General features: G+C 49.3%; 1 protein-coding gene across 1 annotated transcript in view; it reads left to right on the top strand.

Annotated features, from left to right (window-relative positions):
• Positions 1–25,496, top strand: part of PPP1R2 (protein phosphatase 1 regulatory inhibitor subunit 2) — a 235,789-nt gene that overhangs the window by 174,991 nt on the left and 35,302 nt on the right. The window contains exon 4 of the mRNA XM_069618586.1: positions 4,936–5,024. Within this exon, the coding sequence (XP_069474687.1) occupies positions 4,936–5,024 (89 nt within the window). The remainder of the gene's footprint in view (positions 1–4,935; positions 5,025–25,496) is intronic.

Genomic DNA, 25,496 nt, shown 5'->3' with positions numbered 1-25,496 from the left:
AGGATCCTGAGGCAAAGCGGGTGATCAGGGTTAGTGGAGTTCCCCGGCACCAGCCGTAGATTAGGAGTATCTGGATCTGTAGTTATGTAGCCCTCCAGGCCGGTCAGTCCGTACCCTGCTTGCAGCCAATTTATACTCCAAGTCTTCTTTATAACCTGTATGTGTGTACCGCAGTGGGTCGAACCCGGATCCGTGGCAGCAGCGGCTGGGTGACTCCCCGGGGAAGCGCCAGTGCGAACGTGGCCGCCGACGGCGCAGCACCCCAGAGCCGGCACCGCACGAGGCCGGCGCAGGATATCAGGGCCGAGCCCCCCTCTTGTCCAGTGCACGTGGGGTAATTGTGAAGTTCAACACTGTTTAAGACCTACAACGTTGGGCCAGTCAGGTGTGGCACAAGGGTTAATTCGGGTTAAGGTAGGTACCTCGGTTCAATATATCAGGTGTCCACCACCTTCAGCTATATAGAGGGGGGTAGGGGTCCCCTCGCTCAGTGTAGTTAGTTAGTGAATGTGTCCAAATTAGAGGGGGAGAGCAGCAGTTCCAGACACGGTGGTTTTAAATGTCTAGTGGAGGAGCACCTCCGGCCGCATCTGGGTGCCTTTACTGTGCCTTAGCCCCCAACAGCGGATTCGAAAAAGAGGAGAAAAAGAGAAAAAAAACAAGAAAAAAAAACAAGAGACAAGAGCGCGGAGAGTCCAGACCTCCTGCCGCGGACCACGGGGCGCCCGGGCCCAAAGTGTCTCTAGGTGTTGTAGGTAGCGGAGCCAGCACGCCCTCTCACTGGAGGGTGGCCCTGGGCGAACCAGCGGCCGTAGAAGTCAACGCCGCAGTCCCAGGTGGGGGTGAGTCTGGCCCCAGCTGCCCGGCCTCCTTACCTTAACGGGAGCCCCTGGAGGAGCACCCCCACGAGGAGGGGGCGAGGGAGGAGGCTAAGCGGCCGGTTCCGCCGCAAAAAGTCAGCCGCAACGGTTCCGGCCGTCTGCGGCACCCAGCCCAGATCCAAGGGGGCCGCGAGTCACGGGCTCCAGCCAGCAGTGGTGCAGATCGATCCCAGGTCTGTCAGCTAATCGTGCCAGCCGCGCCGCCACTCAGCGCGCCTCCCACGCTCCGATGCCTCTCCCAGCACAGGCCGCCCGCGCCGGGCTGTCGGGTGGCACCGCAAGGCCGCACTCTCCGGTACCCCGCCACGGGGCGAGCCAGGCCTCCAAGGCGCAGCGCCGCCGGCAGCCGTAGTGTGGCCCGCAGAAGGTCCGGGTCCGAAACTCGGCTCGACTGTAGACTGCAAGTTCATGAAGCGGCCAGAGCAGTAGGCGTCCGTACAGCTGTATTTTATGAGGATATTTTAGAGTATGTGTCCTCGTGGTCCGGAGCTACACATTCAAGCAGCCATCTTGCTTCGGCGCAACAGCGCCCCCTTTCCAAATCCATTTTTGAGATTGGAATGGATGGAGAGTGGAGGATAAGCATGTTAGTGGGGTCGGTTGAACTGGGTGGAGCATTAGAATAGCTAGAAAGTGCCTATGGTAGAGGTACTGGGTGCCCATGGAAGTGATACTTTGCATAGTGTGTGGAGACTGCATTTGATACCGTTGATGAGGATTATACTGGGTCTTTGAGGGGTACAGTTTTACATTAAGATGGGGCTGGGTTAAATACGCGCACAGTACAATGTCAGAAGTGTCTTGTCAACATTTCAAATTCTGCTTGATGGCCTTATTCCTATACAAGTCTAATGGCTGTTCTTGAAAATCCTGTCTGTCATTTCCTCATACCTATGCACCAATGACCATACCTGTGAATTACCTCTGGCTGACAGACGCATGCTATTTTAAATATTGTTATAGTTCTGCATGTTAAAATGATTTTCACCCTTCTTTGTAGTTTGCTAATTATTTATTGTGCATTTGTAAGGCGCTTATATATCAAGTAAATTGTTTCAAAGCGTCCACAGGACAGCAGGGAGGGAACATGGGAACGAAAGGCAATATCCATGAAAGAGGGAGGCGGTCCTACTAGGCCTTGTGAGCATTATGAACTTGCAAGTGCAGAGAGAGCAGGGATGAGGGGGAGGAAGGGGGTAAGTGCTAGGAGTACCATGGAGGGAAGTACTAGGGAATAAATTGCAAGCAGCTGTTAAGTGACTTGCAGAGATCTCTAGTAAGAGTAGTCCACTGCCAATAAAAAAAGTGCAGGCCTGTGAAGCACAGGCAGAGATCACTAGTAAGAGTAGTCCACTGCCAATAAAAAAAGGTGCAGGCCTGTGAAGCACAGGCAGAGATCACTAATAAGAGTAGTCCACTGCCAATAAAAAAAGTGCAGGCCTGTGAAGCACAGGCAGAGATCACTAGTAAGAGTAGTCCACTGCCAATAAAAAAAGGTGCAGGCCTGTGAAGCACAGGTCGGTCGGCGCATCAGGCAAGTGCTGGAAGGAGGAGGCTTAAAGCGATTGGGGGTGGGAGGCCAGGACCCAGGTGGACACATAGGGGTCCTGGTCACCAATCTCACCGACTGTGGGGTTTAGCAGAGGAGGGAGGGGGGAAGGAGGCGGTGAAGAGGATAGTCTTAAGGATCTTCCGGAATTTTCGGCGATCTGGCTCAAGACCAAGTGGAAGGGGGAGGTTGTTCCATAGGAGGGAGACAGCTGAGGAAAGAGATTGGCCACCAGCTTGCTGTTTAGAGAAGCACTTGACACTGAGTACAGAATTGGGGGGGAAGAGTACTTAGTGAGAGGCAGTTTTAGACGGCGTGCTCCATGGCCCCAGACAGATTTAGAGGGATTTGAATTTGATCCTTGCAGCAACCGAGAGCCAGTGAAGAGATTTTAGGGCTGGTGAGATGTGGTCCCTGGGCTTGAGGCCAAGGATAAGTCTTGCAGCCCAATTCTGGAGTAGTTGGAGGGACGTAGCGAGGAAGAGGGTAGATTAAGGAAGAGGCGATTGCAGTAGTCTAGCCTGGAGGGTCCCAGAGTTCTACAGACATCGAGCTTCTGAAGGAAAATGAGGACATTAAGGATTCCTTTGAAGAGGTAGAGTTGAAAGTGGGCCTTCTTGCCAAGGTCCTGGATGTGAGGGAAGAAGGAAAGAGATGAGTCGAAGATGACTCCAAGGTTTTTGGCTTCATATGATGAAGGGGAAGAACCCATAGGGTGGCTAGATTGAGGGGAAGAAAGGGAGCAGGAGTCCCAATGGGAATGATCTCAGTCTTGCTGGCATTGAGGCACTCTAGGACTGGATGGTCCTGTCAGGAATGATGGAGGAAGTAGAGCGGGTATCAGAGGGAAGTTTGAAGAAGTGTTGTGCGTCATTTGCATAACACTGGAAGTAAGGGGGAGAAGGAGGAAATTAGGTGTGCAAATGGAGCGAGATAGATGTTGAAGAGCCAGGGAGAAAGGTTGGAGCACTGAGGGATGCTGCCACAGGTGTAGGTATAGGTGGGAGAGGGGAAATATCCAAAGGAGAGATCAAGTAGAATGAGGACAGCTGGAGAGTTGGAATCAAGAGATGCAAACAGTTCTTCAAGGGTGTCCAGAAGAGCAGTTTTCGTGCCTCTGGATGCTCGGAATCCAGATTGATGGTCGTGTAGGCAGCCAACAATCTCAGTGTACTAGGTCAGTTGGGGAAGACCTGCTTCTCCAAGAGTTTCTCAAGGAGGGGGGGTGATGGGGGTGGGGCGGTAGTTAGCCCGACAAGACTGGTCTGCAGAGGTTCTTTTCAGGAGGGAGCGCACTAGAGTGCTTGAGGGAAGAGGGGAAAGATCCAATAGCAAAAGAGTGATTGCAGATATCAGCAAATGCAGGGGCAAGAGAGCCAAAATTGTCCTTGATGGTTCTGAAAGAAGACCTGTTTGGAGGAGACCTTCATAAAGCGGATGACTCTAGTGACCTCATCAGATGTAATGGGAGAGAAGGAGGAGAGAAAGGCAGAGGTGGGATGGGAGGCCATAGGAGGTGAGGGGGGAAAGGGAAGCAAGGGTGCTCTGGATGCCCTGAGTTTTTGCAGTAAAGTGTGTGACCAGTGCATTGGAGATTACCTGGGAGCGAAGAGGTGAGGTGGAGACTGCGGAAAGGATTGGCTAGTGCCTTGCAGATTTTAAAGAGTTCAGCCGTGTTGTTGGATGCACCAGAGACACAAGCCTGGATGTGGGCCCTTTTCTTGAAGCGAATGGAGAGACGATATTGCCTTTGGAGAAGACGACAGGCCAGTTTGTCAGAGGGTGAACCCGAGGTCTGCCACTTCCTTTTCGCAGCCCTGCACTTGCATTTCAGGGCTGCTGCAAGTTCAGAGTCGTACCAGGTGTTATGCTTGGAGGCATGTTTCAGACGGATCCTCATGACTGGGCAAGAATGTCTAGATTATTAGTGATGGCAAGATGGAGGTTGCTGAGAGCGGAGTCGGAGGTAGAGTCTGATCAGGGTTAGGGGGGGTGAAGGTAGAGGCGAAGGCAGCAGCTGAGACTAGTTTCATGGGACGGATGTTCGTGGACAAGGTTGGCAACAGGTATTCTAGAATGTACTATTTCCACAAAACTTGTCTTGCATATCATGTCCCTAAGAAAGCATTCTGCTGTGCACCCGTTGGGCCACTTATTTCAAGTTTTTGAGCTGTTCTTTTTTTAATTTATTTTATTAGCAGTGGTGATTTCAATTGCTCCAGTACAGATTCACTGTATTGTCTGGTACCTGTGTATATCTTAGGGCATGTGGTTATAAGCATATTTTTGGTTCCTTTTTTCAAATATGCTAACGATGAATAAATCTAGAAAAGACCCCACATGAGCCCATCTTTGTTAACTGAAAATAAAACAAATATGATCATTGTATACCTAAGGACCTGGCACTACATTGCAATTGGTCAGTTCCATTTACTTTTTAAATGGCCCCAATTTAGTTTTTAATAAAATATAGACTTACTTTAAAACTTCATGTTTTATTTTCAGGTTAACAGCTGCAGAAGGTACAGAACCAAAATTCCTTGCTCAGGATGAGGAGAGCAGTGAGGAAGAGGAGTTAACGCCTGAAGAAAGAGGTACGACCCATTTTATACTCCGCAGGTTGACCAAAGGTGTCCATTGTAGGTGCGGCCCAATCGCCAGTCATTTCGTTCGTCTTAACTGGAGGTTTCCTGTTGTGTACCCTACTTCCTACTTGAATTTGTGTTTTTATCGTTTCCATGCAGTGAAGACAACGTAGAACAGCACCACATGATTAGCGGCATGAATCAGAGTATAGACATTCAGATTAATAATTTCATTTTTTGCTTAAAAATGTTAGCCCTTGAGTATTTATAGAAATGTGTAGGAGGGTTCCATGTGAAATGTCACCTGGAAAAAGTTGGCAGGTAGGCGACTTATTTTAAATCCTGACCCCTAAAATACTTTCCCCAAATATTTTAGGAGGGGTATAGTTTTCTATTATAAACTCCACTTCTAGAATATTTGAAAGTGTTTTTACTGAGGGTACTTTTTTTTGGGAAATGTCGCCCTCTGGCTTTTCTTAATAAACTTCAATGTGAAATTATTGTTCTCTGAAACAGCAATATAAATGGGTAAACACAATTCAGAAATATTTTCTTATTTGTACTATTTGTACTTACAATGTCACCTTACTTTTTGTGTTATTGAATTTAGAGAAATCTGCACACGGATTGCCCCACAGTACCTTGGCCCCAGTGCAACCTCAGACAGCAATTTACTTTGGATGTTGCAACCAGCCTGAGAGACTCCCTTAACCTACAGACTCTTGCATGCAGCTGATAGAACATGTGTTAAATTGTTTTAAATAACCCATTAACACTAACATCAGTAGGTATTCTCCTAGTGGTCCAGTGGGGGCAGTCTAGGACTGAATATATCACTATGGTCTCTGTTCTGATGCCTAGTGCATTGAATGGTATCACCACAACAAAATGAGACTAAAGGGTACTTTAACGCCCCAGTTGAGCAACCTCCTCTACAGGGTACTAACCTTACAAAAACAGCAATGCTGCCGAGTCTAGTGGTTTCAGAAGAGTCAGAGTCACACCTTACATGAAAGGAAATGTATTCATTTCACTCTAACAGAATTACAATTTAATAATGTACACTATCATAACATTTCATTTTTTTTTTTTTTTTCAAAACCGAATTTTTCCTCTTTCATACAATTCACACTCCATACACCCAACTTGTTGCATTCCTCTGCCTACTATTAAAAAAGGGTCTACATGAATTTCTTCAGGGGCTTGCCGTCTCCTGCTTTCCTTATGATCAATGTCTGGATATTATTTCTCAATCCAAATACGCCCAGAATATCTATACATAGGCGTAATAAATCCTGGCAGAACTAGTATTCTCTTCTGAAACAACAGTAAACTAGGTATGTATTACCATGTGTTCACTCAATTTGAAGTATAAAATTCGAGTTGCTATTCCTAGTTTTCAGTATACAATTCAAACTATTGTTACTTGCACATTTTGTTTGGTTGCTATTACCTTAGCATGTGTGCGTTTCTCGACCTCCATTCAACCGTTATTCATCCCCTTAATGTCCAACCTTTCTTTGCTTGGGCTAGTCTTCATTTCCCCAGCTGGGTCTACAGGTATGTTTTTAATTCCTTAGTATTCCTAACTCTGTTATTTTATATGACTTCATATGGGTCCCTCATTTTTCTCTCTACCAGTCTGTTAAGCAAGGCTCAAGGCCATTAGACTAATCGGATTTACTTATGCAAAAACTCTGCCTTCTTGATAATTTGGGGTCAATTTGTCACTTGCTGAATTAGCATTGCCTTCTTTAGTGCGGCGTAATAATTGAGTTCAAACCTATAAGGCAAGGAATAATATTTACTATTTACTTTATTGTGATTCTTACTGCACAGCAAATAAAATAAAGCGCTCTCAACATTCTGTGACACTACTTAAACTCTTACCAGGTCTTAACTTATGTCAGCGTTTAGGCTCGTTCTTCATTCAGAAATGGTTAATGAAGGCGCTTGAGTGCAGCAACATCTTGTGCATGAACCTATAGGACAGAAGGTCATATTTACTGCAGTGTTTCCCTTTGTTTGATGCTATGTGTGCTTACCAACTTTTTTTGGTACGTGTTCCTCGGTTTTCAATCTCTTTTCCATGTGCAGTCATTAAGGGTCGACAAACTTCTTTATTTTTATTTTTTTAGTAATGGCCCCCTCAAGCTGCTTGATTCATTTCCAACGTAGCTTTACTATGGATGAGGTGGCCAGTCCTATTTCTGTGTTTAACGAGCCCAGAGGAGCACTAATGCGTTTTCTACCTCCCGTCGGCACACAGTGTCATGTTTGACTAATTATGGTAATAATTGGAATAGCATGGTATACAACTATTTCCTTTTCCTTTTTGATGCAGAATAATGTCCCTTCAAGTGGTATTCCCAGGATGATATATTGTGTATTAGAATCTTTCTTGGCTGAAATCCATTAGTAGACCTGCATTTTAGCTTTTTGTCTAAACGCTGCGCTATGCCCAGTTGGAAAATACTCCTGGAAATTACAGTTCCGTCCTCATTTGGGCCTCTTTCAACACTTTTTGCCAAGTAGATCAAATGTTCTTTTACTAGTGATTTCCTTTTGTCATTGTTAACATCATTTTCTCCTTTTAATTGAAATAGGACTGTCGATATAATATGTTGTGCCGTATGTATGAATTCAATCGAATGGGCTACTACGGGTGCATTCTGAACTTGTTTTTTTATGCAGCTTTTATGTTCTGTTATCCTAATTGTGATCTTCCTTTCGGTTTTCCCTATATAGAGCTTTTTACAGGGGCACCGGATGCCATAAATTACCATTTTCGAATTACAATTAGCAAAGCTGGCCTGTCTCCGCGGGTTTTAGTTAACGTGATGTCTACTTCCAAACTCTTCGTTGTTTGAGGGCAGCAAGAGCACAACCGTCAAGGGAAATGGCCCCTTATTGGCGGGATGCCCCACATTTCAGGCAGTGTTTTCTGTCCTTTTGTCTTCAAGCTGATGTCATTGCGTGTTACCTGATCCTTTAGATTCTTGCTTCTTTTAAAATCTATGATTGGTTTGTTAATGAGGCATTTACCTTTCTCCACGATCTTCCAATTTTTATTTATGATTTTTTCTTATTTGATTAGATAAATTGCTAAAGGTGTTCACAACGACCAATTTTTTTTTCTGAATGGTGTCACCACATAATGGATCCTTTTTCGTTTGATACAGAATAAACAGAAACTAATCTTCCCAGGCTTAGATAATGGTGCCAAAAAACAATTCTGATCACAAGACTATTGCACCAATAGAAAGCGTTCCTCTCCCAGCTTTGGCTAAGGAGATTTGTCAAGTGTCCTGTGGGGTGCTGGGAAAGGGTTACCACCAAGGTAGACATGGCTCTCACCTTGGTAATGTGACAGCGGAGCCAGAAGTCCCTTTTCGAGGGAAGCAGGATGGTATAATTCATCTACACATAAACACTATATGATGGTCCACACAGCACACTTTCTAACGGTATATTCTGTAATAGAATTAATCATAGGGATATACACATTTTATAGTCCAGTACTAAGGTTACGGACCAGAAATGTAAACGAGGGAAGGGGGGAGGGGGTCTACACAGAAACCCACAACTTCTAAATTCAGAACAATTGAACCAAGGATGGACCGCTACAAGATTAAAGCATAGATGTGATAGGAGGCCAGCCTACACTTCACAAAATCCCACAGCTAAAGCTGACTTAGCCTTTCATCCTGCCAGGTTTAATTAAATCAAATGCCATCCACAGTTGATAGTACCAACAGAACCACACTGTAGGACTTACAGAAGTGAAGAACAGTATTTCTTTAGACGCAAATGCTTATCCAAAGGCAGGTATCAGAAACCTCAGAGGTTACTTGAAAGAAAGATGCAGTATTTCTAACAGATCCACTTCACCTTTACTGTTGCTAGACAAGATTACACTGATTGTTATTTTAACTACTTTTCCAAGCACTAAGAGTTAAAGACAGTGATCGGCCACATTAAAATGCACATACAACAATCATGGGTAGGTTCTGTGCTACATGACAGGATGCACCATGTTTGTGTTTGTGCTGCATGTCTTTCCCATATCTGTGCTGTGCAGGGAACAGCAGATTTCATATGTCCCACATCGCCAAGTTTTCACAACGCCTCCCAAGTTAAGTGTTCTTCTTTCACATGAGTTGAGCGTGCACTTAATGTTCGAGTCTCCTGCTGGACCTTTCATACTTCCAAGGTTGATAACTAGAGCACTTTTAAGTGGGGATAATAACTGTCAGTACATAACAAGCAGGAAGAATGTCTAACAACTTGTAGAATCAGATGCAATGTGTTTCGCCAGCTAGCGCAACAGGCACTTTAAATATACCTGGTGTTAGTCTTTGCCTGTGATCAATATCTGTAGATTTTTTGCATATATCATGCTTCATGCGTTGCCATGTATTTCCAGTAAAAAAAAACAAATGTTTGCTGAAATGTTCCAACTAGTTTTGATATTTATAAAAAAAAATCAAAGCAGTGTTAGTTCTTACTGTTATGAAAATGCACATAGACAGTACTAGTAACATTCTTCTGTTGGGCACTACGTTTTTTCAGTAATAAGGAAACTGCCATCCAGTTTGTGGGTCAAGTGCATTTCTCTCAGGTAGAGTAGATCAACTCAGTTACTCGACCTACAGGTATAGCAGCGTTTTTAAAGATATTTTGCAAGGCCTGACATGGGCGAGGAAGCCTCTTATGGTATTAGGGACACCCATCCCCTGAACGCGGTTTACCTCCACTTTGTTACACCCTCCTTTCCCCTTACAAGACTCTCCTTCCCTCTTTACAACTAGTGCCAATATCTTTTATTGTATAGTCAGCCAACCTAATATGTTAGGTCTGACTAAGGCTCTAAAGAACACAATTTGCTTTCCATATAGATGCAGTAAAAGTACTGTAACGAAGATTATGACCAGGAGTATGAAGATCACTCCAGAGAATCCAAGTGAACGGTCTATTCACTCACAGTACTTGATTGGTCAAAGGTGATACAAAATAGCAGAGGGAAACAAACACGGAGAGAGCCATCCTCCTCAGCGTAAATCCGGGATAAGTCAACCCGACGAGCAGGGAGACGTGTCACGAGACGCCTTGCACAGAGGCAAGTGGGAGCACAAAGGTAGTCCAGGACAAAGGGTCCATGTTGACCATAGCCCAAGAAGCCCTCCGGGTCTCCCAAACTTTGGGGAGCTGCTGAAGACCCAAACCGAAGGTCGAGAAGGAAGCAGTGACCGCCAGAGTCTCCGCCCACAAGAAGATACCCAAACGGGACTGAAGGTGGAAACCACAGCCCGAGCAAGAAGAAAACCATTGGAGCCGCCGCAGATCCAAGAGAGCACCCGAATGCATCCAGAGCCTCACAGTGGAGCACCACCCCTCGGAAGACGCAAACCATACTAACAGGTACATGGGCAGACAGAGTGGTGCGAGAGGTCTGACAGGAATCTGGTACCGATTACAGAGCAACGAGGTAAGAGGGTCTGGGACCCTGAGAGTAACAGGAAGAGAAAGAAACCATTGTATGCTTGGCTGGAGAGTAAACCAAGCGGCAAGACACATTGCTGCGTTTCTGGGACCTGCACATAAATGAAAGCCAGAGAATAAGAGGGTCACGGACCCTGAAAGCAAAAGTGACAAACAGGAAAGTAGTATATGCTTGGCAGGAGAGTACAACAAGCTGGTATAACATACCATTGCGAGTACGGGACTTGCACCCATATGGAGGTCTCAAAATAAGGGGAAGCTAATGCAAGAAAGCCTAGGGTCTGGGACCAAATGAATTAAGAAAGCAAGATATTAATATTGACCGTTGTCATAATTACCTGGGGTCTGTTTGGTCGAAGAGTGAACCAGACATAAACCCTCCGTGAACGAAGAAGGTGTCACAGGACAGCTGGGAACTAACAATGTGCAACTTTTGACACAATCTTGGAAAATACAGGGGAAAGGAGCCAAACCCTGGTCATTGAAATATAACATTGTGGAACACTTGATTTGTTTGACAACCCGAGTCATTGGGAACTTTCTGTCATCAACACTTTAGTTGTGATTATAACATCCTTGCACATTAGATTTAAGTTATTAGTGTTGGGGTTCTGACTATTTATTTGATTTCTGGACACTTTCTTTAGATTTCTTTGAGGCAGGGAACCCCAATCTTAGCTTTAGGGACAGAGGTCGATTTGCCAACACTTTTACTGGTTAATAAGTTTATAATCAAAACCATATCACCTTTTTGTCTGAGCCTTCTTTATTTATAACGCGCCGAACAGCTCACAGGCATCATAGCCCAAATGAACACAAAGGACAACAAAGCGGACAGAACAGGGCAAGATCTCTCACTCACTCACTCTCACTCGTGTTCTCCAGGGGTCTAACCTCTCTCCTTGGCTGTTCAACCAAAACCTGGCACTCCTTGCCCACCGCATTGCCGCTCTCTGCCCCAACTTTCAGCGCTATGCGGATGACTCGGCTCATTTTCAGGTTCCCTTCTGCCACCTCTCTCATCTGACTGTCTGCTATCCAGGAGTGGTGTGCTGCAAATGATAGCTGCCTTAATGCCATTAAGACTGAGATTCTCTGCATCGGCACACCTGCTCCCTCCTTTTCTGTCGCTCTCTGGCCAGCCTCTCTTGGCCCTCTTCCTGCTCGCACCGGTGATGCTAAAAACCTCGGGTTCATCTTCGACTGCACACTCTCTCCTTCTCTCCTCACATCTCGGATGTCTCTAAGAAGTCACACTACCAGCTGCACCTTCTCGGAGGTATTCATCCTTTCCCCTCATTCCCCCAGAAGCTCACTGTCTCCAGAGCTCTGTTTCTCTCTAGAATGGGCTACTGCAACAGCCTCTTTCTATATCTTCCTGTTACTACTCTCCGCCCTCTGCAACTCATCCAGAACAGGGCTGCAAGACTTGTCCTTAGCCTCATGCCCAGGGATCCAGACACTCCATGACTGGAATCTCTGCACTGGCTCCCAGTGGCTTCGAGGATTAAGTTCAAAACCCTCTGCATTGTCCACAAGGCCTTCTGGGGCCTGGGGCCTCAATACATTCAACTCTCTCTTCCTAAATATCTTCCTTCTCTAGCTCTTCGCTCATCCGCCTCCAACTCCCTCAGAGTCCCTCACTTCTCCAAGCAGCAAGTTGGTGGTAGATCTTTATCTTCGGCTGGGGCCTCCCTCTGGAACAGCCTCCCTGAAACTTGAGGAGAATCCTCTCTGGTTCCGGAAGCACCTCAAGACCTTCCTCTTTGCTTCTGCTTTCTCTCCTCCTCTCCCTTGCTGAACTCCTGACTGCAACGGCACTGGTCACCTGGCTACCCTCTGATCTCGGGCCCAGGTCCCCTCCCCCACCAGTTGCACACCTGCCCTGCCTCCCGGGCAACACCTGCACTTGGGGGCTGTTTCTGTATCCACCAGCTCTTAACACTTGATGTCTGCACTTTCCACAAGCTGGCTGCACGTTTTACCTATTGTTCTTATTCTCCAGCATGGGGTCTGGCATGGATTCACATGCTCATGAATTCCCCGTCGTCAGGCTGGGAATCCTCGGTAAAGAAAAAACCAGTATCAGTTTCATTTCTGATCTGTCTTTCGTAGTAACAACCAATCACTGGTCTCTGCGTCATACTGACCACAGCCAATGACTGCCCTCTACCTAAGCACCGCCTCTGGCAGCCATCTTCAGATTTTTACCGCACGTTCATGTGTTGGGATCCTCGTGCTATTGCTCTCGAGCGTTAGTGCTATTTTTTTCACGTTTTTTCTCAAAAACTTCGTTTTTTCGGTCAAAAGAGCCTCAAGCTCCACCGACTCTCCATCCGATCAACGGGGACCCGTGTCGGATTCGTCTGCGCCCCTCAAGGGTGAAGATTTCGTCGAGCTACGCTTTTGGAGGACTCCAGAAGTTTCTCAGGCCCGGACATGGCCCAGGAGAAGGGAAGCTCGACGCCCGGAAAGCTGTTCAGGATCTGCCCTGGATGCCAGCTGCAGAACGTCTTTAAGGAGGACGAACACTCCTGTTGTCTCTACTGCTTACATGAGGACAAGACGCACGTGGAGAAGGACTGTGCGTTTTGCGGCAATATGTCGGAACGGACCATGAAGGACCGCCACCAACGTCTCGCCAACTGGCTGGAAGGGAAGAGCCCGTCAGGCGAGAAGAAGAGGAAGAAATCCGAGCGGTCTTCTAAGACCTTTGAGGACGCCCCGGCGACGGGGGTCCAACATAAGGCCAAGCACCGCGAGTCCGCTGGCACCGGGAGCGCCGAACGGTCGGGCTCTACGGGCGCCAGGCAGGGCGCACCCTCCCCGGCACCTTCAGCCACGAGCCAACGCTCTGGGTCGGGTAAGAGGAAGGGCGAGCACCCGGCGAAGCTCCTGGAGAGGCCCCGGTCGAGCTCGAAGGCCCCATCGGAGGGGGAGCGAGGCAGTGTCCCCCCCCCCCTCAAGGATAAGGCGGTGAGCGCACCTAAGGTGGTGAAGGCCTTAATCCATCCGGCCAAGCCCTCTATCGATACTGTCGCGGCGGCCCTGGCTCAGCCTGTGGAGGCGACCTCGGGGCTCAGAGTCTCCCTGCCACCTCGGAGGGAGTCCTCTTTTGTGCCCATCGATAGGACCCCCGTGAAACCCCCGGCGGGGAAGAAAAAGGGGGGGCAGGGCGTCGTCGTAGATTCGGCCTCAACCTCGGAGGAAGAGCTGATTGAGGTCTTAAGCCACGGCCTTGGCGTGGAAGAAGACCGGCCCGTCTGGATGGTTTCCGACGCAGGTGACGACGACATCGTCGAGGGTGCCGACGGGGCTCCTGATCGCCCGTCGGATTCCCCTCTGCCAGTGCCGCAAGACAACTCGGCGGCCATTTTGTTGGCTATACAGTCCTTATGTTCAGAGATAAGGACGAGACTACCGTTGCCGACGGAGGAACCTCTCCCGTCGGGGGATCCTGAACCGGGACCTTCTGGTGCTCCCCCGCCCAAGAAAAGAAGGATTCACCCTCCACCTCCTTTTCAGCCGTCGCGCCCCGTCCAGTCCTCCTCCCCGTCCACCCGAGGGGATGATACGGGGACTGACACGGCAGCGACGGGTACGGACGACGAGGATCTACCGTCGTCACCTCCCACCAGGGTTTCTCCGCCCGACGAGATTGGATCGTTCCACTCCATGATCGCCAGGGCATCCGAGCTTTTCCAACTCTGCCCTGAGGAGAAGAAAAAGGAAGGATTCCTTTATCAACGGCGCGAGGCCAAGAGGAAGACGGTCCTCGCGGTGCCTCTACTGGACGACATTTGGGATGAGGGCCTCGCCCTCCTCAAGAACCCTTCCACGACGCCAGCTAGAAGAGACCGCTACGAATAGAAGTACCGGGTCCCGGACGCGGCCCCCCTGTGCCTCCGGGCGCAGCCTACCCCGGACTCCGTCGTCTCCGCGGCGGCCAGGAAAAAAGCGGGGGGGGTGCGGCCTCCACATCGACTTCCCCACCGGACGGCGAGGGAAAGAAATTGGACGCTATGGGACGCAGGGTCATCTCGTCTGCAGCGACGACGATTAAAGCGGCCAACGCCTTGGCTATTGTGGCCCGCTACGACAGGGAGCTATGGTACAAACTGGCTCCCCTGCTGGACTTCCTACCGGACGACAAGAGGGCGGATGCCCTGGAGATCCTACAGGAAGGCGAGGTGGCGTCGGACCACGCCATCACTATTGCGACGGACATCGCCGACACTGGGTTTCGCCAGTTGGGCAACGGCGTGTGCCTTAGGCGGCGTGGATGGCTCAAGGCTACGGACTTCCGTCAAGACGTACAGACCAGAGTCCTGGACATGCCGTTCGATGGGAACAACCTGTTTGGGAAAACAGTGGACGATTCCCTTCAGGCCATTAAAGCGGACACTGAGACGGCCCGGGCCCTTGGGGTTCTGCAGCAACGACGGACGCCCTTTCGGAGCAGCGGAGGCAAGGGCGCCTCCAAAGGTTCCGGCGGCGGTTTCTCCACCTACCGTCAAGCGGCCCGCTCGTCGTCTCAGGAGGCCTACAGAGGACGAGGCAAGTCTGGCGGACCCCACCGTCGTCGCCAAGGAGGTCAAGGCGGCAAAGCCTCGTCCAAACAGGATTGAACCGGCCGTGGGGTCGGGCCCCCACCGAAGCACCCCGGTGGGAGGCCGGCTGGCGAGCTTCGTCAGCGTGTGGGAGTCCATCTCCACCGACCGTTGGGTGCTGGACACCTTAGCCCGGGGCCACGTGCTCGAGTTTCAAAGGAGGTGCCCGCGCGTCCCCCCCGTGGCCAGGAAAGAGCTTCACGTCCCTCAGCTTCTCCTGGAGGTAAAGGCGATGCTCAGGAAGGGCGTCATCGAACTCGTCCCAAAGAGGCTTCGGGGCTCCGGAGTTTACTCGAGATACTTCCTCGTGAAGAAGACGGGAGGATGGCGCCCCATCCTAGACCTGCGACGTCTGAACAAGTTCATCAAGGCGCAAAAGTTCCGGATGGTCACCCTCCAGCACGTCCTGGGGCAGCTGGAGGAAGGAGACTTCCTGTCGTCGTTGGATTTGGAGGATGCCTACTTCCACATTCCCATCCTAAAGGGGCACCGAAAATTCCTCAGGTTTGTGGTCCAAGGGCGTCACTACCAGTTCAAAGCCCTCCCCTTCGGACTACGGTCGGCACCCAGGGTATTTACCAAGTGCCTTGCACCGGTGGCGGCGCAACTGCGCCGCGAGGGGATCCACGTCTACCCCTACCTGGATGACTGGCTCATCTGAGCCAAGACGAGGGAGCTCGCCGTGGAGCACACGGCAAGGACCGTCCAACTTCTCACGGACCTGGGATTCTCCGTGAACTACGCCAAGTCCCACCTGGTACCCGCGCAAAACGCACTGTTTCTGGGAGCGAAGCTCGACACAGTGTCCCTTCTGGCCTCCCCGTCGGAGGAAAGGACCAGGTCCATCCTGGGCAAGGTACAGCGGATGTTAGTTTCCGACGCGGCCAAGGTGAGGTCCATCAAGTCCCTCCTCGGAATGATGTCTTCTTGCATCTACCTCATTCCCATGTGCAGGCTCCGGATGCGCCCGTTGCAGGAGTTCCTGGACGCGCGCTGGATCCAAACGACGGGCGGCTTCGAGGAGAAGATCACACTTGACGAGAGTTTCCGCCGAGCGGTCCGGTGGTGAGGCACCCGCGCGCATCTGACGGCAGGCATGGACTTCCAGACCCCAGACCACCAGGAGACAGTGACCACGGATGCCTCCCTGGAAGGGTGGGGAGCGCACACCGAAAATCTGCACGCGAGAGGCCTCTGGCTCCCGACGGAGAAGTCCCTCCATATCAACGTCCTGGAGCTCCGTGCAGTGTTCTGGGCCCTCAGGTCCTTCCTTCTGTCCCTCAAGGGCAAGGTGGTGAGGATCTTCACCGACAACACCACCACCATGTTTTACATCAAGAAACAGGGCGGAACCAGGTCCCCAGCACTGTCCAAGGAAGCGCAGGACCTGTGGCATTGGGCAGTCGCCCAAAGGATGTTTCTGGTGCCGTTTCATCTGGCAGGGATAAAAAACACCATCGCCGACTCACTCAGCAGGGAGCTGCGCTCGTGCCACGAGTGGGAACTACACAGGATCTAGTGGATCGCCTCTTCCGACGGTGGGGCACACCCCAGATCGACCTGTTCGCGACGGCGACGAACTCCAAGTGCCGGAGGTTCGCCAGCAGGTTTCCCCAGGCGAGGAGCATGGGCGATGCTTTCTCGTTCCCCTGGGAGGGCCTGTTCCTCTACGCGTTCCCTCCTTTGCCACTGCTAATCCGGCTCGTCAACCAGCTCAAGAGGTCACGGTGCAGGATGATCCTCGTCGCACCTGCGTGGCCGAGGCAGATATGGTTCCCGGACCTTCTGGACTTGTCAGCGTCCCCGCCAATCAAGCTGCCGGTGGACGCGGATCTACTCTCCAGGGAAGGAGGCGCCATCCTCCACCACGACCCGAAATCGCTGAACTTGCAGGCCTGGCTCCTGCAGCGCTAGAGTTTGGAGGATACGACATACCGGCCGACTGCAGAGAGGTTCTTGCAAAGGCCAGGGCGTCCTCGACTCTTAAATGCTACGGACACAAATGGAAGAGGTTCTCTGTCTGGTGCCACGCACATAAGATTAACCCTCTACGGATTACGGCTCCCCAGGTACTGCCGTACCTGCTGACGCTGGCCAAAGCTGGACTGGCACACGCGTCCATCAAGATTCATCTTGCTGCGATCTCCCGTTACACCAGAACCACGGGCCGGACGTCCCTGTGGTCTCATCGTCTGGTGAAAGAGTTCATGAAAGGACTGTTCAGATCGTTCCCGCCGGTGAAGGCGCCGGCCCCGGCGTGGGAGCTCAACGTGGTGCTGACCAAGCTCATGGGACCTCCGTTCGAGCCTCTGCACTCGGCCCCGTTGAAGTTTCTGTCGTGGAAAACAGCGTTTCTTGTGGCCATCACCTCCGCACGACGGGTGGGAGAGATCCAGGCCCTTTCCTGCAAGGCACCGTACTTGACTTTTCACGACACGAGGGTAGTGCTCAGGACGCACCCCTCCTTCATGCCCAAGGTACCGTCGGACTTCCATCTCAACGAACCCTTGGTGTTGCCTGTGTTCTTCCCGTCGCCTTCGTCGCCGGCTGAGAGGACTTTGCACTCGCTGGATGTGGCTAGAGCGCTGAAGTTCTACGTGGACCGCACGAAGTGTTTTCGGAAGACGTCACAACTCTTTGTGAACTTTGGACCTGTCAATCAGGGGAAGGCTCTCTCGAAGGATTCCATTTCCAGATGTCTCTCCCGCTGTATCATGTACTGTCATCGGTTGGCAAACCGACCGCTGCCTGGCCGTCCGAGAGCCCATTCCACCAGAGCGATCGCAGCTACCACGGCGTTCCTTTCTGGTGTGCCCCTGCTGGACATATGCAGGGCTGCTACGTGGAGGTCGACGCACACCTTCACGAAATTCTACTGCGTCGATCGGGATTCCAGGGAGGAGTCCAGGGTCGGCCAAGCAGTGCTGCGCAACCTGTTCGCCTGAGGTGAGCCTGTTGAGGAGGTAAGATGCTTAATGTTGAGTTTGATGTAATGCTTAATGTTGAGCCTTTGCCACCTCCCGTGGTTGTGCATGTGTGTACTGCTATGTATTCTTTATTCATGAGCATGTGAATCCATGCCAGACCCCATGCTGGAGAAGGAACAAGTTACTTACCTGTAACTGTTGTTCTCCAGCATGGGTCTGGCATGGATTCACATGCGAACCCTCCCGCCTACCCCTCTGCGGCTCTTCACTTGGTCATACTGCCACTTCACGTGCTTCCAAATCTGAAGATGGATGCCAGAGGCGGTGCTTAGGTAGAGGGCAGTCATTGGCTGTGGTCAGTATGACGCAGAGACCAGTGATTGGTTGTTACTACGAAAGACAGATCAGAAACGAAACTGATACTGGTTTTTTCTTTACCGAGGATTCCCAGCCTGACGACGGGGAATTCATGAGCATGTGAATCCATGCCAGACCCATGCTGGAGAACAGCAGTTACAGGTAAGTAACTTGTTCCTTATTTTATTTACTGTTGATCCTATGTATTGCACTGCCCCTTCCCACCCTGCACTCTTCTCCTCCCCACCCCCCTCCACTTGCGTGATCTCTGTCACCTGGTCTAGAAGATCGTGGTCTTTTGTCTTCCCTCTGTTCCCCCTCCCTTTCCTCGTCACGCCTTAAAACACTTGCGTATAGGCACGTTATAAATGCCATATCATATATCAATTATTTAAATAGAGCAGTCTTTAAGTTTTCCCTGAAACATAGGAGATTCTTTTCCTGTCTCCGCTGCCCCTGGAGGGAGTTCACAGCTGAGCTGCACAAACTGGGAATGATCTACCCATGCCTCTTGTCCGTCTAAAAAAACGGGACAGGAGGCCAGGGCCTTTTCCATTGAGCGTAAACATCTGCCTGGGGCGTAGTGAGTTATCACTGGTTTCAGGTAGGAGGGGGCCTTGCCATAGAGGCAGCGGTGGACAATGTTGCACATTTTGAACCTGATGCAGTCTGCTATGGACAGCCAATGCAGGTCTTTCCAGTGTTTAGCTATATGCTCCTTCCAAGGGACACTTACTTCTGCACCCTTACAACTACTAAGAGCAGCACATCATAAATGAGTAGGATCTGCTGGAGTAGTACTTGTTGGGGTGGGGGGGTACCTTTAGTTCAATAGACAGCAAAAACAAAGTCCAGAAAACCAAAACACCAGCAAAAAGTCAAGGGGAATAAAATTGTTAGCAAAAGGAGAATCACGTATGACTTTGACCAAACCGCATTGGAAATCTTTTCTTGGTTAAGGGGAAATTGTGCACCATTTTTATTGTATGCATCAATGTAAGACCGCCTAGTGTGATTTTACATTTTTAAAAAGGTTTTTTTACATTTCTCATTGTGTACTCCAAATGCCTGCTATGAATAACATGTTTATTTGAACCTTGTTTATTTTCCTTCATTTTCTAAGCTGTACCAGACTATGATGATGCCTGTAACAATTCACAGCACATCAGTATGCCATATTTAAAAAATATAGCATCCATCATGCTGCACCAGCCTGCTCAATCCAAACCAGTAACCTATGTAATGCTCACCATTTGCTGGTCCCAAATCTGCTTATTCTGCTGCAGAATCTAATATGTCTTCTTATCTCCCAGACTTTCAGTTCCTTCTATGGGTTTTGTCACCAAATCAAATTTAAACCTTCACATGCACTGGGTGTGTATTTCTGATTTATTTGTAAAAAAAAACTGCTCAAGTAGCTGGTTTGCAATTATGAAGTGGCTGTGCGGGCCCGTTATGAAGGTCAGTTTCCCTCACCAGCTCCTCTCTGCTGGCCGGTGAACCCCCCGTCTCCTGAAGGGCTGGTGCTCAGTCAGGGCTGGCACTGCCTCAGCATCGGCTGCAACACTATTTAAAACATTTTTTTAAATACATGTGGCGCACGTGTGCCTGAATCGTTCCCTCTGGCACGCCCTCAATGGCAGTGCTGTTGTGAATGAAATTCAAAATGGGGACTGATTGGGCAACTAGCCCTGGACCAAAGGCCTGGAAGTTAATCGCACAGAAAAGTCCAGGCATTTCCACTTAGCTTTATAAAGAATTCTAAGCAATCCAATTTAGTTGAACTTGACCTCCAACTACCACTAGAGGCCACTTGTGTTAAGAGCTGGTGCGCCGCCTATCTAGGGTTAGGTGACAGATAGGAGAGACTGGCCCTGACTAGTTATAGATCAGAGTCTCGAAAGGGTGCATCAAAATAGGTAGGTAGAGGATCCCACACTATACTAAAATCTGGAGCTTCTGGAAGAAGGAGCACAGAAGAGAGTTAAATCTATTTGCTTTGCTAACCTGTGGAGTTTAAAAACAACAGTATTTCACCAGGTTACTGTACAGACATTCTGTTAATATATGGTCGAACGGTTTCAGTGGGGTATCAATCCCTTCATTTCCACTTTCTTCAGAACCCAAACACGTTTGATTCTTGTGCCACCAGTGACAATGGCGATTCATACCACATGGTTGGTGATCACTTCTTAGGGGATTATTTGGGTATGGATCTTCAGTCGTCACTGTCTTTTTTTTTTTTTTTTTTTTTTTCTTCCCCGGATCTGCATTGAGTTCCTGTCCCTATGGTGTGATAGGGGGGGGGGTCTGTCTCTGTGTGCACTGCTGTCTAATTAAGCAGTGCTAATTTCTTTCTTTATAAAGTTGTTCAGGGAGCATGCATGGCAAATCGTCCGGTCACTAGCGTAGTGCTGGCTGTTGTGTGCCTAGCAGTGCCCCTACCCCCTTGAAGAGAAGGTGACCTAAGGTTTGTTTGTGTACATTGTCAGATGTCTCACCCACTAGTCCCCGGGGATCTGTCATCCAGGTGGCCAGGACATGGCCATTGCTTTTGGATCCAGTTCCTGAGGGTGGATCAGTGCGGGAGGATCACCTGGGGCAGGGTTCCTCTGAGAGTGGAAGTGAGACACCGGAAGGCGAAATGCAGTATCCCCTTCCCTGTAACACCTTTACCGCTTCCTACCTGGTAGGATACTTAGGAACTCAGCCCCCCACCCCTCTTTCAAACACAAACACTTTCTTACAGACCGTTCATTGTGAGAGAAAATGGACTAACACCCGAGCCAAAGACCTGACATGTCTCAATACAGTGGTCAGGCAGGATCAGGCAATTACTGATCCTAAACACACCCGACACACTTCCCCAGCATGGATAAAAGGCACAGCACAAAAGCACACTCCGAGCAAGGCAAAGCTCACAAGGAAGCAGCAGTTCCAAGATGGTAGTTTAATACAAGGTGAAAGACAGCAAGACCGAAGAGGGTTGCAAGGAGGGAAGTCCCTTGACCTTTTCAGCAGAAGACAGTTACTTTCATGAACCTTCAAGAATAGGAAACGTAAGACCCGGAATCAAAGCTGAAGAATCCTGCATTAAGGTACCCTGGCCGCTCCCGCATTGATGGTCAAGGCAGGGAGAATAGTTTGCCGCCATGGTACTGTCCTTGGCTCCTACAAGAAAGCAGTGCCAGTGAAGTCAGTACATCCAGTGAGTTAGGGAGACTGATACCAGACCAGTCTGTGTTGAAGCCAAGGTTGCAAGCAGCAACATTGTATAATGAATATTGAAGAGAACGGTGTATGAAGCGTATGTGGCAAGCAACGCAAACATAATTAAACAGCAGATGAGTGATTGAACTATGAAGCCAAGATACAATACCGTAGATGGAGTGGTCCGGCACCACGCGGGTGCTCATTTGAAAGTCTCTGTTAGGTATCCAATTGAGAGGTGGTGTTACAAGAAAAAGAATTGACATCAAAGTGGTCCTGCAACGGGTCAAGCAAAACCGGGGCACATTTGAAAGTCTTTGATAGTAAGAATATAAAGAAAGTAGATTAAGTTGGTCGGCTGAGGGAGATCAGCAAATAGCATTTGTTATAGCAAGTTTGTCTTAAGACTAGAGTTGCATGTGAAATTGAAATTGGTCTGAACCCCGGCTAAGAGAGACTAATAGTGTTAAAAAGGATCTAAGAATAAGAGAGATTGAGCAAAGAGAGGAGGAGTTTCGACTCAAAATGGAACATTTGGAAAATCGAGAGAGGAAAAATAACCTCAGCTTTTTTTGGCATCCCTGGACACGAGACGGAAGGAGACCTCAGGAGGATGATTCATGACATAATCAAATTACTAGTCGCAGATGATGAAATCGACAAACCCAAAACGGAGAGGATACACAGAGCTGGTGGCCCAGCAGGCAGACCGAGATCGGTTTTTGCCCGATTCCATAGATACCAGGATAAGGCAAGGATTCTTGAGAAGGCCAGGATTGGAGGATTGATCACCCTCGGAGGAGCACAAATTACTATCTTTCAGGACCTATCATCCTTGGCCTTGAGGCAAATGTGTGGTCCCCTTATGAGATGGCTCAAGGAACGCGGGACTCGATACAGATGGGGTTATCCCTTCTCCCTCTCTTTCGAACCCGAAGGCAAGAAAATACGACTAAGATCTGAAAGGGAGATTCGCGACTGCACCTCAGAACTTTTGGGGGCACGTGCAGAAGGTGGAGATCGGGAGGAAGCCGGACAGAGCGGGAGACCATGGGAACTACAAGGGCTAAGAAGAAAACTGGTCAAGGGATCAAGGAAATTGAGGAGATGCAATGTCGCACCCGAAGGAAATAAATTAATATGAAAAGTTGTCTGAGTGGATCCCTTTAGGGTTGTTGCCGAGTTCTACGGTGGACGGCTCAACAGACCCTTTGCAAACTGAACCACGTCGGATCCAGACTCGACGGAAGCTTTTATTACCCAAACGCTCCTTCCTGAGGGTAGAGTGTGCGTGCTATGGAGGATGAAATGTGGAGTAACACTAAAAGCTTTGAAATTAAGTTGAAATATCCCCACATTGGTGACATCAGAAGGGGGAGGTGAGAACACGGATGACTAGTGGACGAATTTAAGTGAGGCGAAAGTTTTCAAAGTTTTTTTAAAGAGTTTGTTTAGATTTGGAATTTGGGTGGAGGATAGGGGCTCAAACGTTACTGAGATTGATTTGTGAGAAGGGACCATGAAGCAACTGTGTCCACTGGTGGTACGATACCGGATTAGTGTTCCTAACTGACCCTGGTCGGATGCCATCAACTGGGAATGGCCGAGGGAAGTGGGTGGAGGGAGGCAAGGGGAGGGGAGTGGATCTGGAACAAAATCCTTGTTGAGACAAGAATCGGTGCATGTATGTTCGAACAAAAGCGCCCTAGGTTGCCAACCTCCACTGAGATACCATTCCATGTACAAGAGTATAAATGGCGGTTAATATGGACTAACGGGTAGGAAACCTCCTCAGGGTTGGTACATTGAACATCAAAGGTCTTAATTCCACAACCAAAAGATCTTTAGTTTACTGTGAATTCTGCAGGGCGAAATTAGACGTCCTCTTCTTGCAAGAAACGAAATATGCCAGAGGGGAGGAACAGAGACTCCTGGGAGTACGAATGAGATCTGAATTTTGGGTTCCGGACCTCTAAGAAAGGGTGGAGTGGGAGTACTCGTCAGGAAAGGGCTCGGCATTACGCCTCCAAGAAATGGGCAGACGTGGAGGGGCACGCTTTGTTAATAGTGGGCTCTATAGGGAAAGTGAACATCACATTTGCCACAGTATACTCCCCCCCCCCCCCCCCCCCCCTCCAACTTGGGGCAATCCAGGTTCTTGGGTAGGACAGTCCCCAAAATCATGCTAGAAGCTTTCGGCCATGTCCTCCTTGCGGGTGACTTTAATCTGTGGGCAGATCCCATCCTAGGCAGGAAATCGGGTAACCCTGACGCGAGAGAACCGGCGGAGGGAGGCCACGCTGAAGTCACAAACATGTTCAATATATACAGGCTGCGAGACGTATGGCGGAAGCTTCATCCCAATGAGCAAGGGTACACCTTCTACTCTGCTCCTCATAATACATTCACAATATTGATTGTTTATTTGTTGGAAGAACTATATGACACTGCAATAAGATCAGAGATGGTTCTGGTTACCTGGTCAGACCACGGCATGGTCACAACCGACATTAACTGGGAAAATCTACCTACAAAGGGAGGCTGGTGGTGATGTAATGAAACCCTCTGGAGAGACCCTATTTTTGAAACTTGAGTTAGTAAAGGAAATGACTGAACACTTTAAGGTAAACGACACTGGGGAAATTTCCAAATTAAGTGTGGGAGGCATGAAAAGCAACTTGGCGCGTAATCCTGATTAGAGAGTGCGCAAGTAAGAAAAGGGAGAGAAACCTGGTAGAGAATAAACTTAGGAATGAGATTCGTCTCCTACATGAGGCTGTGAGGAGAGAAGAGAACGGGAAAACAGATAGGATTTTGGAAGCAAAGAGAAAGCGAGTGGAGCTTTGTCTTCTCGAACACGAGTCGACAGCCCGTAATTTACAGCTTCTGAGACAGAAGTTCTATGAGAAGGGACATAAAGCTGATGCCCTGTTGACAGTCAGACTACGCGACCAACGAGCTGAGCGGAGGGTGTTAGAGAACCGAGAGAATCCCCATGCCGCAATGAACACAGACATCCCGGAAGCCTTAGCCACATTTTATGAGGCACTGTATAGATCGGAAGTTCAACCAGGTGCATTGAGAATAGAAGACTACTTGTCCTCTGTTAAATTGCCAAAACTAACATGAGATGAATCTCTTGGCTTGGAGGACCCGATAACTGAGGAGGAAGTAAAGGTTGCGGAAAAGAGGCCATCACTGAGCAAGGCTCCTGGGGAAGACTGCTATACAGCTGGATTTTACAAATCCTTTCTCGCCACCCTCCTACCCTTTCTGGTGGAACTTTTCAACGAGATCCTCCTTTGTTCGGGCCCTTGTCTCGGTTATCCCCAAAGAGGGGATGCACCCTAAACCATGTGGGTCAAACCACCCCATATCATTGTTAAGTGTTGACGCCAAGATATATACCAGGATCTTGGCACCCCGACTAAAAACATTCATGCAATCCCTGGTTCACGCCGATTAGGTAGGTTTTATCCTGGGCAGACAGGGAGCTGATACCATGAGGAAGACCCTACACCTGATCTACGCATCTCATAAAATGCTAACGACCCGGCCCTCCTGTCGGTTGATGTGGAGAAGGTCTTTGACAGGATTGAATGGGGCTTTCTGATGGCAGTCCTCCGCAAGGTGGGAATGGGCCCGAAACTCGGGGAAGGGATTCAGGCTGTGTATACATCACATAAAGCCTCTGTCTTTGTAAATGGGGATTACTCCCAGTGGTTTGATCTAGGCAGGGGAACACGACAGGGATGCCCCCTCTCGGCCATACTTTTCACGCTCTCATTAGAACTCCTGGCCCAAAGAATAAGGGACGTTCATCAGGTGGTGGGTCTCAGATTAGGAGCAACTGCGTCGGTAGCTCTGTACGCAGA

Source organism: Ambystoma mexicanum, chromosome 10 (genome assembly GCF_040938575.1).
Source record: "Ambystoma mexicanum isolate Mex_15411 chromosome 10, UKY_AmexF1_1, whole genome shotgun sequence".
Lineage (NCBI taxonomy): Eukaryota > Metazoa > Chordata > Amphibia > Caudata > Ambystomatidae > Ambystoma > Ambystoma mexicanum.
This window is presented reverse-complemented; position numbering and strand designations above follow the sequence as displayed.